This window comes from Aotus nancymaae, unplaced genomic scaffold (genome assembly GCF_030222135.1).
Source record: "Aotus nancymaae isolate 86718 unplaced genomic scaffold, 86718_ANA_hifiasm-v0.15.2.pri h1tg000057l, whole genome shotgun sequence".
NCBI classification, from domain to species: Eukaryota; Metazoa; Chordata; class Mammalia; order Primates; family Aotidae; genus Aotus; species Aotus nancymaae.
The window spans coordinates 72,798,148-72,814,936 of record NW_026988471.1 but is presented as its reverse complement, the minus strand read 5'-3'; the positions used below and the strand labels follow the sequence as shown (position 1 = coordinate 72,814,936).

General features: G+C 38.0%; 1 protein-coding gene across 13 annotated transcripts in view; it reads right to left on the bottom strand.

Annotated features, from left to right (window-relative positions):
* ALMS1 (ALMS1 centrosome and basal body associated protein) overlaps nucleotides 1-16,789 on the bottom strand; it is a 246,366-nt gene that overhangs the window by 212,120 nt on the left and 17,457 nt on the right. For 12 of the 13 annotated variants that reach the window (XR_010337974.1, XR_010337975.1, XR_010337976.1 and 9 more), the window contains exon 2: nucleotides 6,062-6,178. The exons of the other annotated variant lie outside the window; for it this stretch is intronic. Coding sequence is in view for 7 of the 12 variants with exons in the window: in XM_064364240.1 (XP_064220310.1) it covers nucleotides 6,062-6,178 (117 nt within the window). In the remaining 5 variants the exon portion in view is untranslated. The remainder of the gene's footprint in view (nucleotides 1-6,061; nucleotides 6,179-16,789) is intronic. 13 annotated transcript variants of the gene reach the window in all.

The following is a 16,789-nucleotide window of genomic DNA, read 5'->3' as shown; positions in this document are numbered from 1 at the left end:
GTTTCTAAAAACTTCCTCTCAATTTCTGTACTTCTCTCTTGACAGACCAGTAACAGGCAAATCATGGACTGGCACCAATCCACAGATCACACTAAATAACAACGCTGAATTAAAGTTGAATTAAATACTAATGGTGACAAGTTTAAAAGGCATTTTCTTCTTGAATTTAATATTAATTAATAATTAAGTATATTCTAACATGATATGAAAGTATTTTCATTTTCAAATAATTTGATAAGAAATGAACACTAAATTAGATCAAACTACATTATGGCATCTTTTTCCCCAATTAAACCTCATAAAGGATAGCAACAATTTTTTTTAAGACAGGTTCTTGCTATGTTGCCCAGGCTGCACTCATACTCTGGGCTCAAGCGCTTGATCCTCCCACCTCGGCCTCCCAAATCAATAAATTTCCTTATATTGAAACATGTTCACATTTCTTACACAGTAGTGGTAGATCAGACTTTTAAAACATTTGCTAGCATATTCTTTAACATTTTCACACAGTCATAACTCAGATTAATCAGTATTTTAGAATGCCCTCATTTTCTTGTTTTACAATATTGTTCTATATTTATTTTATACAAGCAAATTCATTTATCTTTAAAAATTTAAAAGATTTCATCCGTGAATCTATCAGGTCCAAAAACCTTTTTGATAGCTGGTACTATCATAACTTTCTCAATTTCCTCCTTAGTCGTCCTAGTCTATTTCTATAAAATACTGATAGATTTGTATAGAGTCTATCTCATTGAGATGCATCTTTAGGATGCATAGGACAGCCCCCCACAATGAAGAATTATTCAGCCCAAATGTTAATAGTACCAACGTGGAGAAACCCTGGTCTAGAAGAAACCATAGAAGAAAAATCTCAGTGACATAGGATTAGGCCATCATTTCTCAGATAGAACACAAGAAGTACAAACCACAAAAGGAAAAAAAGAAACAATAAACCAGTTTCATCAAAATTAAAACTTCCGTCTTTCAAATACAGGAGAATACAAAGGCACTCCACAGACTGTCTTTGCAAAATAAGTAACTGGTAAAGGACTTGCAGCTAGAACTATAAAGAACTCTCAAAGCACAAAAAATGAAACAAACCAGCCATAGAAAATCAAGAAGAGATTTTAACAGATCTTTCACTGATGAAGAAACATGGAGGGCAAATAAGCACACAAAAAGATGACAAATATCATTAGTCATTACGGAAGTGCATATTAAAATTACAGTGAGACACCACAATACATCTTCTAGAGTGTCTAAAATTTAAAAAAAAAAAAAAACAACTGATGATAGCTGCCAAGAATTCAGGGCAACCAGAACTCTCACCCACTACTGGGAATACAAAATGGTACAGACACTTTTGAAAAACAGTTTGGCACTTTCTTATAAAGCTAAACATACAATTACCTTATCACTCAACAAACACATTCTTAGGGTTTGTTTTTTGTTTTCTTTTGAGACAGAGTCTTGTTCTGTCACCCAGACTGGAGTGCAGTGGTGTGATTTCAACTCACTGCAACCTCTGCCCCCTGGGTTCAAGAAATTATTCTGTCTCAGCCCCCCAAGTAACTGGGATTACAGGAATGTGCCACCACACCCAACTAATTTTTGTATTTTTAGTAGAGACGGGTTTTCTACTAAACCATATTGGCCAGGCTGGTCTTGAACTTCTGACCTCAAGTGATCCGCCCAACTCAGCCTCCCAAAGTGCTGGGATTACAGGCATGAGCCACCATGTCTGGTCATTCCTAGGTATTTCCCAAGAAAAATGAAGCTATGTATCTACTGAACCTATACACAAATAGAATACTACTCAGCAATAAAAATTAAAGAGGACAAATTATTGATACGTGCAGCAACATGGAGGAATCTCAAAAGCGTAAGCCAAATGAAAGAAGACAGATTCAAAAGATTCACTGTATTATTCTGAAAAGGTAAAACTAAAGAGAAAGAAATTAGATCAGCAGTTGCCAGGGACTAGGAGTGGGCTAAGTTACTGAATACAAAGGGGCACACAGGAACTTTTTTGGGGTGATGGCAATGTTGTCTATCTCAAATGTGATGGTGGCTACACGACTGTATATGTATGTCAAAGCTCACTTGACAAACCGAACACCTAAAAGAGTAAATTTTGATATATTTAACTTTTACCCCAATAAACCTAACCTTTTTAAAATGAGGATAGGATATCAGGAAATAGAAACAGAAAATGTATAGACCACTCTTGAAAATTTCACTGTAGCCAGGCGTGGTGGCTTGCGCTTGTAATCCCAGCACTTTGGGAGGCCAATGCGGGTGGATCACAAGGTCAGGAGTTCAAGACCAGTCTGACTAACATAGTGAAACCGTCTATCTACTAAAAATACAAAAATTAGCCAAGTGTTGTGGCATGTACCTGTAATCCCAGCTGCTCAGGAGGCTGAGGCAGGAGAATCGCTTGAAACCGGGAGGTGGAGGTTGCACAGTCAAGATCAGATCCTGCCACTGCACTCCAGCCTGGGAGACAGAGCGAGACTTTGTCTCAAAAAAAAAAAAAATTCACTGTAACAGGGAGCAGAATACTGAATGAAGCAGTAGCTGGAAGGGAAGAGAGGATGAGACATTTGTAGTGAAGTAGCTGGTGATGACAAGGTCTAGACTGTGATCATGGGATGAGTAACTACATACAGGTAGGAGCAGACTGGAAGGAGACATGGAAGTAAAGATCGTTGGAGGTTAGATGAAATGTCTGAGAACTTCAGGCATTGAAAGGGTAACATATGTTGACGTTAAAGAAACTAAAAAAGAGAAGAAGACAATGTAGCAAGAGCTAGTTTTCCATGAATAAAGAAAGGTAACTCAGATGACAGTAACAAAGATGAACAATGATACAATAAAAAGGAATAAAGAAGGAAGTGAACTAGAAAGTGGCATAATGTTCCAGCTACTCTGAAGAACCCAGGCATAAAGGATGAAATGAAGTACTTTAGGATCCATCATGGTTCATATTTTATAAAACAGGAACAAAAGGAAGACATCAATTTTTGGACTTTGCTCTACCAAAAACATGCCCTCAGAAAATATTATTCAGAAATACGTCCCTGTACTAGTTTCCTAGAGCTGCTATAACAAAGTGACACAAACTAGGTGGCTTAAAACAACAGACATTTATTCTCTCGCAGTTCTGGAGGCCAGAAGTCTGAAATCAAAGTGTTGGCAGAGTCGTGCTCCCTCTGAAGCCTCTAGGGAAGGATCCTTCTTTGCTACTTCTACCTTCTGTAAGCATAACTCCAGTTTCCGCCTCCATTCCCTGGATGTGGCAGCATAACTCCAGTTTCTGCCTCCATCTTCACATGGCCATCCTCTCCTCGTATGTTTTTCTCCTCACATGGTGCCTTCCTCTTTCACAAGGACACCAGGCATATTGGATTAAGAGCACATCCTACTCCAGTGAGATCTTAAATAATTACATCTGCAATCACCTTATTTCCAAATAAGGTCACATTCTGAGGTACTGGGGATTAGGACTTCAACATATAATTTGGGAGGGCACAATTCAACCCAAAACAATCCTCTTCCATTTAATGGCCACAGACAGGTACTGTGCTGTTTATGGTCAGGGAATGTCTTAACTCCTTTCTCTCAATGATAGTGTATCTCCCTCCCTCCATATCTTGCATCTAACAGGTAATCACTGCAGTTTAAAGAAAACTGAAGGTATTAGAAGAAATCTGATACTCAAGTTATTAATCAACCTTAAATATTTAACCATTATTAGTATGACTACATTTTTCCTCCAATAACTCTATATGAGCTTTTTTCTTATCTGCTCGTGATTATTCCAGTTCTTCAAAGTTTATAACTATGTTCTAGAACAGTGGTTCTCAAAGGGTGGTTCAAAGATCCCTGAGGGTCACTGACATTCTTTCAGGGACTGAATGACAGCCTCCTTTCCCTAACTCCTTTTTCATCTATGTGAGGCCAGATTGTCTTCATATACTTCAACCAAAACAATATATCCCAACGAATGAAATACAGAGCAGATTGCGAATCCAGCTATGATAGGTAATTTTATGTATCAAATTGACTGGGTCATGGAGTGTCCGGATATGTGGTTAAACATTACTTTGGATATGTCTGTGAGCTGTGTGGTTTTGTTGTTGTTGTTGTTGTTTATTTGAGATAAGAGTCTCATTCTATCGTCAAGCTGGAGTACAATGGCACAATCTCGGCTCACTGCAACCTCTGCCTCCCAGGTTCAAGCGATTCTCCTGCCTCAGCCTCCCGAGTAGCTGGGATTACAGGTGCATGCCACCACACCTGGCTAATTTTTTTTTTGTATTTTTAGTAAAGATGGGGTTTCACCCTATTAGCCAGGATGGTCTCGATTTCTTAACCTCACAATCCATCCACCTCAGCCTCCCAATGTTGTTTTAGTTTGTTTTGTTTTGCTTTGTTTTTTTGAAACAGAGTATCACTCCATCACCCAGGCTGGAGTGCAGTGGCACAATCTTGGCTCATGGCAACCTCCGCCTCCTGGGTTCAAGCAGTTCTCTTGCCTCAGCCTCCCAAGTAGCTGAGATTACAGGTGTGCACCACCACGCCCAGCTAATTTTTGTATTTTTAGTAGAGATAAGGTTTCGCCATGTTGGCCAGGCTGGTGTTGAACTCCTGACCTCAGGTAATCCACCCGCCTCAGTCTCCCAAAGTGCTGGGACTACAGGTGTTAGCCACTGTTCCCAGCCTGTGAGGTGCGTTTGAATGAGATTAATATTTGAATCTGGAAACTAAGTAAACCAGGTTACTCTCTCCAATGTGGATGGGTCTAATCCAGTCCCTAGAAGGCCTAAATGGAACAAAAGGCTGAGCAAGACAGAATGTGCTCTCTCTGCCTGATCGTCTTCCAGCTGAAGGATCTTCTACCTTCAGACTCAGATCAAAACTTACACCGCTGGCTCTCCTGGTTCTCAAGCCTTTGGACTTGAATTGGAACTATACCATCAGCTCTCCTGGGGCTCCAGCTTGCAGATCTTCGGACTTCTCAGCCTCCATGATTACGTAAGCCAATTCCTTACAATAAATATCAATACAGATATATATACACATAGACAGACAGATGTACATAGATAGCTGTACCTATCTCCATCCTATTGGTTCTGTTTCTCTGGAGAACCCTGAATGATGCACCAACTGACTTCTAGTTAGCCAGAATTTAAACAATGCTATTCTTCCAACTAATTTTTTTGTTTTGGAAAATAGTCATTTTTTACTTTAAAATATATTATTTATGGTAATATGTAACAGGTTCTTTCAAAATAAATTTTAAAATAAATATTATTAAATGTTTTAATTTCTTGGATCCTAAATATCTATATAGATAATCCACATAAATAAAAACTCTTAAGAATACTTTTGAAGAATACAGAGTCCTAAGGCCAGGTGCAGCGGCTCACACCTGTAATCTCAATAGTTGAGGAGGTCGAGGTAAGAGGATTGCTTCAGGCCAGGAATTCGAGACCAGCCCAGTCTCGAGAAACCTCATCTCTATAAAATGTTTTAAAAATAAAAATAAGAGTCCTGAGACCTCCCTTCAAAAAAAGTGAACTGTTCCTCTACATAAAGTTTACAACAATCTATTAGAAAAATAGAATATTTGGCCAGAAGTGGTGGTTCACTCCTATAATCCTAGCACTTTGGAAGGCCAAGGCAAAGGATCACTTGAGGCCAAAGCTCAAGACCAGCCTGGGCAACAAAGCAAGACCCCAACTATAAAAAATTTTTAAAAAATAATTAGGTGGGTGTGATGGTGTTTGTCTGTAGTCCCAGCTACTCAGGAGGCTGAGGCAGGAGGATCACTTGAACCCAGAAGTTGGAAGGTGCAGTGAGCTATGATTATGCCACTATACTCCATCCTGGGTGACAGAGTGAGACCCTGTCTTTTTATTAAAAAAAAAAAGAAAAATGAAAACAATATTAATTTATTTCTTTCCATTCTTCAGAGCTAAATCAGAATTTCTTGTGCTGCTTATCAAAAAAAAAAAAAAAAAAAAAAGTTTGCCAGTTGCAGAAGACATACCTGATCATCCCCAGAACCCTGTTGAGCTGCTGTTTCCACATTAGTATCAGAAATTTGTGTTCTACCATTGCCTTGATATAATAACTGCTGCCACACATGACAGGTCAATGGAACAATCTGAAAACCAAAAGCAGACTTAAATAGAGTAATAACACAATCACTATGATTATATAACAAAAATAAACTAATATTTAGACCACATTCCTCAATTTATAAAGCCCTTTCACATATATGACATTTTGATTTCACAACCATTATATAAGCTATTATCCTTATTTAAAAATAAGAAAACAGGGACTTAAGGTTACTCAGTTAAGATCCAACATACTTATGCATAAACCACAGCAGTTCCTTAATCTTCTTCACCCACAGAGGTAAAAGAAGCAAACAGAAACAAGCAAGTTGTCTATCTGTAAATCTTACTGGTTGAGACAGTTAAGAATCAACCCCAATAACAGGGATTGAAATCAACTCATAGCATGGGTCATTTTGCGAAGTAAGGGGTTAGAGTAGGGCTCTCCTACTGATGAAAGAAGGCAATAAAAGCTGTGACCATAGCCCAAGGCTGAAGGAACACAAATGGACAGACTACAGGCAATAAAACAAAAATGACCTGGTCAAGCCACCCACTGGTTCAGGGATTGGTTCTTGAGATTTTTTCCAATATCCCTGAAGAGTAAGAACCCAGAGATTCCAATATAAGATTTCCTTCTGAAGAAGCCATAAGGGACAAAGCAGAAACAACCACAAAAAGAGTAGGCAGAGAAGAATGCACACAAAGAGAAAACAAAATAACCCTCTTACCAAAAATTAGATTAAAAACTATACTTCCAAAAGACTTTAAAATAGTATTGCAGATCCTCCAAAAGATAAAGAAAGATATAAGGTGCATAGTGGCTCACACCTGTAATCCCCGCACTTTGGGAGGCCGAGGCAGGAGAATCACCTGAGGTCAGGAGTTCGAGACCAGCCTGGCCAATATGGTGAAAACCCGTCTCTACTAAAAATGCAGAAATTAGCCGGGCATGGTGGCATGCATCTGTAAAAGGAAAAATTAAAACATTCACAGATAAACAAAAGCTGAGAGAGTTCATTACCACTAGACCTGACCTGGAAGAAATGCTAACGGCAGTCTTTCAAGTCGGAACTAAAGGATGCTAGATAGTAACTTGAAGCCATAGGAAAATATAAGTTCTCTGGTAAAGGTAAATATACAAACAAATATAAAAAGATATTATTTCAATTCTGGTGAGTAACTCCACTTTTAATTCTTTTATAGGATATAAAAGATAAAAGCAAAAAAATTAACTATGAATCTACATGCTATGATCTGAATATGTATCCCCTCTAAAACTCATGTTAAAACTTAATCCCCAGTGTGGCAGTATTGAGAGGTGGACCCTTTCAGAGGTGACTGGGTCATGAGGGATCTGGCCTCTCATGAATCAATTAAACATGAGGGCAGATCTGAACTGATTAATGGATTGATGGATTAACGGCTTATCATGAGAGCAGACTGGTAGCTTTATAAGAAGAGGAAGAGAGACCTGAGCTAGCATGCTCAACCCCCTCACCATGTGCCTGTACCACCTCAGGATTCTGCAGAGTCCCCACTAGCAAGAAGGTCCTCATCAGGTCCTCACCCTTGATCTTGGATTTCTCAGCCTCCATAATGTTATAAAATAAATTACCCATTTCATGTATTCTGTTATGAGCAAGAGAAAACAAACTAAGAAACTATGTTAATGATTAAACAATATATAACCATGTTACTTGTGACACCAGTAAAATGTTGTCAACAGGGTACTAATACTTTGGCCAGGTGCAGTGGCTCATGCCTGAAATTCCAGCACTTTGGGAGGCCAAGGCACGTAGATCATGTGAAGTCAGGAGTTTGAGACCAGCCTGGCCAACAATGGCAAAACCCCATCTCTGCTAAAAATATAAAAATTAGCCAAGCATGGTGGCGCGTGCCTGTAGTCCCAGTTTCTTGGGAGGCTGAAGCAGGAGAATCACTTGAATCCGGGAAGTGGAGGTTGGGGGGCAAAGCCAAAAGGACTAGAGTTTTTACACCCAATTGAAGTGAAGTTGTTACTAGTTTAAACAGGTTGTTATTCTCCTAAGAAGTTTTATGATATTCCCATGGTAACTACAAAGAAAATAGCTATAGAATACACACAAAAGAAAAAAAGAGAATCAAAATATATCCCTACCAAAAAATCAACTAAACACAAAGAAAAGTAGAAGGGAAGGAAATGAAAAACAAGCTAGGAAAGGACAAAGAAATTATAAAAAAAAAAAAAAAAAAAAAAAACCCATAGGATTAAAAAACAGGACCCAGCTATATGCTGTTTAAAAGACACTTACTTTGGAACTAAGATACACATAGGCTGTAAGTGAGAGGATGAAAAAAGATATGCCATGCAAATGGTAACCAAGAGAGACCAGTAGTGGCTACACTAATATCAGACAAAATACATTTTTAAAGAAAACTGATACCATAGACAAAGAAGAACATTATGGGGTCAATGCACAAATAAGATATAATAATTATATATGCATCAAACACTGGCGCTCCTAAATACTTAAAGCAAACATTGATAAAATTGGAAAGGAGCTCTCCAAAAACAGTGAGAGACTTCAAATAACCAACTTTCCATAACAGAGAGAACAATGAGGCAGATCAGTAAGGAAAGAAAAGACCTGAACAGCACTATAGACCAATTGGACCTAACACATTTATACAGAACATTCCAGCCAATAACAGCATTATTCTCAAGTGCACGTGAAACTTCTCCAGGATACACCACATGTTAAGCCACAAAGTATTAGATATCTTTTCTGATCACAGTAGAATGAAACTAGAAGTCAAATGCAGAAAGAAAACTGGAAAATCAAGAAATTTGTAGAAATTAACAAACTCTTAAAAAGACAACAGGTCAAGGAAGAAGTAACAAAGGTAATAAGAAAATACATTAAGACAAAAATGAAAGCACAATATATCAAAGCTTATGGAATGTAGCAAAAGTAGGGAAATGTAGCAAAAGAAGGAAATCTATAGTCATAAATACCTATATTAAAAAAAAAAATTTCAGGTCAACAACCTAACGTTACACCTTGAAGAACCAGAAAAAGAAACTAAACTCAAAATGCTCAGAAGGAAAAAAATTTTAAAAGGTTAGAGCAGAAATAAAGAAAAGAAAATAGAAAAACAATAGAAAATCAAGAAAATCAATAGTTATTTGAAAAATCAACAAAACTGACAAACCTTTAGCTAGACTAAGAAAAAAAAGGCCTCAACTAAATTCAAAAATGAAAGAGAGGACGTGACAACCAATGCCATAGAAATAAAAAGGATTATAAGAGAATACTATGAACAACTGTACTCCAACTAATTGGACAGTCTAGAAGGAACAGATAAATTCCTGGAAACACACAGCCTATCAAGACTGAGTAACATGAAAAAATAAGAAAATCTCAACAGACCAGTAACAAGGAAATTGAATCAATAATCCAAAACCTTTCAACAAAGAAAGGCCCATGGCCAAGTGCAGTGGCTCACACCTGTAATCCCAGCACTTTGGGAGGACAAGGCAGGAGAACTGCTTGAGCTCAAGAGTTCAAGACCAGCCTAGGCAATATGGTGAGATCCCGTTCTACTAAAAAATACAAAGAAAACAGCCAGACATGGTGGTGCTCGCCTGTGGTCCCAGCTATTTGGGAGGCTGAGGTGGGAGGACTGCTTGAGCCCAGAGGGCAGAGGTTGCAGCGAGCTGAGACTGCACCACTGCACTCCAGCCTGGGTGACAAAGTGAGACCTTTAAAAAAAAAAAAAAAAAAAGAAAAGCCCAGGATAAGAAAGCTTCACTGGAGAATTTTACCAAACATTTAAAGAATTAACACCAATCCTCCTGAAACAATCCCAAAAAATTGCACATGAGGGAATACTTTCAAATTATTCTATGAGGCCAGCATTATCCTGATACCAAAGTCAGAAAAAGACACTAGAAGACTATAAATTAATATCCCTGATAAGTACTGATGTAAAAATCATTAAAAAAAATTAACAGTAAGAATTCAGCAGTACATTAAAAGGATTACACATCATAACCAAGTGGAATTCTTGGAATACAAGGATGGTTCAACATACAAAAATCGATCAATGTAATACACCACGTTAACAGAAGGAAGGACAAAAACCACATGATCATCTCAAATGAAACAGAAATGACACTTTACAAAATTCAACACCATTTCATTATTTAAAAAAAGTCAACAGGCTACAAATAGAAGAAAACTACTTCAACATAATAAAAGCCGTATGTCCCACAGCTCATATCATACTCAATGATGAAAGACTGAAAACTTTTTCTCTAAGATCAGAAACAAGGCAAAGATGCTTGCTCTCCCCCTTCTATTCAACATAGTATTAGAAATCCTACTAGAGCAATTAGGTAAGAAAAAGAAATATAAATGGAAAGAAGGAAGTAAAATTATCTCTTTTCACAGATGGCACAATGCAATATACTGAAAACCTCCAAAGACTCCACAAATAGACACTGTTAAAATAAACAGGCCAGGCATAGTAGCTCATGCCTGTAATCTCAGCATTTTGGGAGGCCAAGGCAGGTGGATCACTTGAGGTCAGGAGTTTGAGACTAGCCCGGCCAACAGTGGCAAAACCCGTCTCTGCTAAAAATATAAAAAATTAGTCAGGCATGGTAGGTAGCGTGTGCCTATAGTCCTAGCTACTTGGGAGGTTGAGACAGGAGAATCACTTGAACCCAGGAGGCGGACATTGCAGTGAGCCAGGATCAAGCCACTGCACTCCCGCCTGGGTGACATAGTGAGACTATCTCAAAAAGAAAAAAGAATAAATAAATCCAGTAAAGCTGCAGGATACAAAATCAGTATATGAAAATCAGTTGCACTTAAGTATACAAATAACTACCTATATGAAAAAGAAATCAAGAAAACCATCCCACTTACGATAGCATCAAAAAACAAAGAAAAAGACTTAGAAAAAAATGTAACCAAGAAGGCAAAAGATCTGTCTACTGAAAACTATAAAATTCTTAATGAAATAAATTGAGGACACAATTAAATAGAAAGATATTCCATGTTCGTAGATTATAATAATATTGTTAAAATGTATGTCCTAGCCAAAGCAATACAAAGTCAATGCAATCATTATGAAAATTCCAATGGCATTTTTCACAAAAAATGGAAAAGAAATTCTAAAATTCATATAGAACCACAAAAGACTCTAAAGAGCCAAAGTAATTCTGTAAGACAAAAACAAAGTTGGAGGAAGCACACTTTCTGGTTTCAAATTATATTACAAAGTTATAGTAATCCAAATGGTGTAATACTGGCATAAAAAATAGACATGTAAACCAATGGAACAGAATAGAGAAAGAAAAATAAACCCAAACATATATGATCCACTAATTTTTGACAAGGGCACCAAGAAGACACAATAGGGAGTAGAAGGTCTCTTCAAATAATTGTGCTGAGAAAATTAAATTTCCACATGCAAAAGAATGAAATTGGACCTTTATCTTACACCACCAACAAAAATCAACTCAAAGTTGGTAAAATAACACAACATGAAGACTTAAAACCATAAAATTCCCAGAAGAAAATCTATGGGAAAAACTCCTTGACATTTGTCTTGGCAATGTTTTTTTGGGATATCACAACAAAAGCTCAGGCTACAAAAGCAAAAATAGGTAAATGGAACTAAATCAAGCTAAAGAGTTTCACAGTTAAGAAAACAATCAACAAAATGAAAAGACAGTCTACTACAGATGAAGAGAAAATACTTGCAAACCATGTAACATCTGATAAGGAGTCAATTTTCACAATATACAAAGAACTCATACAACTCAGTAGAAGAAAAATAACCTGATTTTAAAATGGGAAAAGGACCTGAATAAACATTTCTCTAAAACAGAAAAAAAGAAAAGAAAAATGGTCAACCAGCATATGAAAAGATGCTCAACAGTACTAATCATCAGGGAAATGCAAATTAAAACCATAATGAAATATCATCTCACACTTGTTAAGATGGCTATTATTTAAAAAACAAAAAGGTTCAAGAGATAAGTGTTGGCAAGGGTGTGGAAAAAAGAGAATCCTTGTACACTGTTGGTGGCAACATAAACCAGTGCAGCAACTGTAGAAAACAGTATAAAGTTTTCTAGTAATTAAAAAGAGAACTACTACCGGGTGTGGTGTTTCATGCCTGTAATGCCAGCACTTTGGGAGGCCAAGACGGGCAGATCACTTGAGGTCAAGAGTTCAAGACCAGCCTGGCCAAAATGGTGAAACCCCCATCTCTACTAAAAATACAAAAATTAACCAGGCAGGGTAGCTACTCAGAAGGCTGAGACACAAGAATTGCTTGAACTCAGGAGGCAGAGGTTGCAGTGAGCAGAGAACGCACCACTGCACTCCAGCCTGGGCAACAGAGCAAGACTCTGTCTTCAAAAACAAAAAAAAGTGCCATCCATGTAAGAAAGAAAAAAAAAGAACTACCATATGACCTAGCAATTCCATTTGTGGGTAAAAATCTAAAAAAAATGAAACCGAGAGATCCAAGATGGCTGATTAGCAGCAGCTCAGGATTGTAGCTGCCAGTGAAAGTGCAGAGAGTGAGTGGATGCCACACTTCCAGACGAATTTTTGTTGCCCGCAGACCAGGAGATTCCCAGCGAAGTAGCCCCACAGGTCGCCAGCGTGACTCTTTTGGCCAGCACAGTTGTGCCGGCGCCCCGGTGTGGCGGTTCTCAGTGCGGAGTATATGGGACTGGGTGACCTTTTAGTTGGCGTTTGGAGCTCTGGGAAGGCAGAGTTGCCCATTCAGCTGATTGAAAAGGGGACTGAAGCAGGGAGCCAGACCAGGAGATTCCCTGGCAGAAAAGCGCCACAAATCTCAACGCTGTTTCAGCCGGTGCAGTGGGTCGCCACAGGGGAAATTACACAGATTCCGGCGCCTTTTCAGTGGGCAACTGGAACACCTGGGAGAGAGTCGACTGTTCAACTAAAAAAAAAAAAGAAGAGGCTCTGAGACAGGGAGCCAGGTGATTGGGCTCGGCTGGTCCCACCCCCACAGAAAAAAAAGCAATTGGAAGCGCTGAGGATTGAGAGTTTCACAGCAAGCACAGCTGAACCTGAGAAGGTCCAGCTCTGTGGGGGAGGGGCGTCCGCCGAAGGAAAACTAAGTAACAGAAAAAACTTCATCACCAACAAACTGGATGTCCACGCAGAGACCCAATCTGAAAGTCAGCAATTACAAAGACGACAGGTAGATAAATCCACAAACGTGGGAAGAAACCAGCTCAAAAGAGCTGAAAACATCCTAAATCACAATGCCTCTCCTCCTACAGGGGAAGACAGCTCCTCATCAGCAATGGAAGAAGGCCTGATGGAGAATGAGTGTGATGAATTGACAGAATCAGGCTTCAGAAAGTGGATAATAAGAAACTTCTGTGAGCTAAAAGAACATGTTCTAACCCAATGCAAAGAAACTAAAAACCTTGAAAAAAGTTTTGACGAAATGCTAACAAGAATAGACAATTTAGAGAGGAATATAAGTGAATTAATGGAGCTGAAAAACACAATACGAGAACTTCATGAAGTATGCACAAGTTTTAACAGTCAAATTGATCAAGCAGAAGAAAGGATATCAGAGGTCAAAGACCAACTTAATGAAATAAAACGAGAAGACAAGGTTAGAGAAAAAAGGGTAAAAAGGAATGAGCAAAGTCTCCAGGAAATATGGGACTATGTGAAAAGACCTAATCTACATTTGATAGGTGTACCCAAATGTGACGAAGAGAATGAATCCAAGCTGGAAAATATTCTTCAGGATATTATCCAGGAAAACTTTCCCAACCTAGCAAAGCAGGACAATACTCAACTCCAGGTAATACAGAGAACACCACAAAGATATTCCTCAAGAAGAGCAACCCCAAGGCACACAATCGTTAGATTCACCAGGGTTGAAATTAAGGAGAAAATACTAAGGGCAGCCAGAGAGAAAGGTCGGGTTACCCACAAAGGGAAGCCTATCAGACTCACAGCAGATCTCTCAGCAGAAACCCTACAAGCCAAAAGAGACTGGGGGCCAATATTCAACATCCTTAAAGAAAAGAACTTTCAACACAGAATTTCATATCCAGCCAAACTAAGCTTCATAAGTGAAGGAAAAATAATTTTTTTTGTGCACAAGCAAGTACTCAGAGATTTCATCACCACCAGGCCTGCTTTACAAGAGCTTCTGAAAGAAGCATTACACATAGAAAGGAACAACCAGTATCAGCCATTCCAAAAACACACCAAAAGGTAAAGAGCATCACCATAATGAAGAATCTACATCAACTAATGGGCAAAACAGCCAGCTAGCATTAAATAACAGTGTTAAACTCACATATATCAATATGACAGGCAAATTGGATAAAAAGCCAAAACGCATTGGTATGCTGCATCCAGACCCATCTCACGTGCAAGGATACACAAAGACTCAAAACAAAGGGATGGAGGAAGATTTACCAACCAAATGGAGAGGAAAAAAAAAAAAAAGGCAGGAGTTGCAATTCTCGTCTCTGATAAAATAGACTTTAAAGCAACAAAGATCAAAAGAGACAAAGAAGGACATTACATAATGGTAAAAGGATCAATGCAACAAGAAGAGCTAACGATCCTAAATATATATGTACCCAATACAGGAGCACCCAGATACATAAGGCAAGTTCTTAATGACTTACAAAGAGACTCAGACTCCCACACAATAATAGTGGGAGACTTTAACACTACATTGTCAATATTAGACAGATCAACGAGACAGAAAATTAACAAGGATATCCAGGACTTGAACTCAGACCTGGAACAAGTAAATTTAATAAACATTTACAGAACTCTCCACCCCAAATCCACAAAACATACATTTTTCTCAGTATTGCATCACATCTATTCTAAAAGTGACCACATAATTGGAAGAAAATCACTCGTCAGCAACTGCATAGCATTTCACAGGTTTAAATGAAATATAGGTTGGCTGCTTGTTTGTTATTTTCCTCCCTTATTCCTTCCTGTCTCCATTGTTAAGCACATTTATTGGCATAAAAGAGGTTTGTAATACCCATTTTTAGACTGCATTCTAGCCTGGGCAATAGAGCAAGATTCCCGTTCTCGCTCCCTCTTTCTCTTCCTCTTTCTTTCTCTCTTTCATTCTTTTTTTTTCTTTCTCTTTTTTCTTTCTTCTTTTCTTTCTTTTTCTTCCTTTCTTTTTTTCTCATTCTTAAAAAAAAAAAGAGTAGGTGCAGATACAGTGTGAGACGTAGGGGTGACTGATTTTGTTTGTAGTTCTGCTGTGTGCAGTTAATGTCCCTGATATAGTTTGGATACTTGTCCCCGCCCAAATCTCATGTTAAAATATAATCCCCAATGTTGGAGGTGGCACCTGGTGGGAGGGTGATTAGATATAAAAAAAAAAAAAAATGAAGCCATCACCTCATAAAGATACCTGCACTCCCCAGTTCACTGCAGCATTATCACAATAGCTACAAACACAACTAAAGTATCCACTGATAAACTGTGAGATACACACACACATACACTCACACGTACACATAGGGAGGGGAAGAGGAAGGAATATTATTCAACCTTAAAAAGGAAGGTAATCCTGCCATTTGTCACATGAATGAACCTAGAAGATAGAAAAATACTGCATGATCTCACTTATATATAAAATCTATTTTTTAAAGCCAAGTACAAAGAAGAAGTAGTGAGGGACGGGACGAAACGGGGAGATGTAGGTCAGAGGATTCGAAGTTGCAGATATGATGGATGAGCAAATTTAGAGATTCAATGCAAAATATAAGTACCATATTTAATAATATTGTATTATATTTGGGATTCCTGCTAAAAAGATATTAGATGTTCTTGCCACAAAAAAAAGAGGCAGTAACTATGTGAGATAATGAATGTTAATTTGCTTGACTAGAGCAACCATGTCACTAGGTATATGTATATCAAAACATCATGGTGTATTAATACATACGATAAAGGAAAAAATAAACTAGAAATCAGTAACAGAAAAATAGCTGGAAAATCCCAACATACTTAGAGATTAAACAACATATTTCTAAATAACATGGGGGTCAAAGAAGAACCCTCAAAATAAATTTTAAAATATTTTAACTAAATGAAAGTGATAACACGACTTATCAAAATTTGTGATGCAGCAAAAGCAGAGCTTACTGGGAAATTTATAACACTGAATGTATATGTCAGGAAAAAAAATCTGAAATTGATTATCAAAGCTTCCAACTTAGGAAACTGAAAAAAAAAAAATCATATTTAAAGTGAAGAGAAGAAAATAAAAACTAGAGCAGAAATCAATTACACTGAAAATAGCAAATACAAGAGAAAAATCAGTGAAACCTTAAATGTTGGTTCTTTTGAAAAGATCAATAAAATCAATAAACCTCTAGCCAGGCTAATAAAACAAGATAAAGGATGCAAATTAAAAATGTCAAAAATGAGGCCATGCAGAGTGGCTCACTCCTGTAACCCCAGCACTTTGGGAGGCCAAGGTGAGCTGATCACTTGAGGCCAGGTGTTTAAGACCAACCTGGCCAACATGGCGAAACCCTAAATCTACTAAAAATATGAAAATTAGCCGGGCATGGTGGCACACACCTGTAATCCCACTATTCCAGT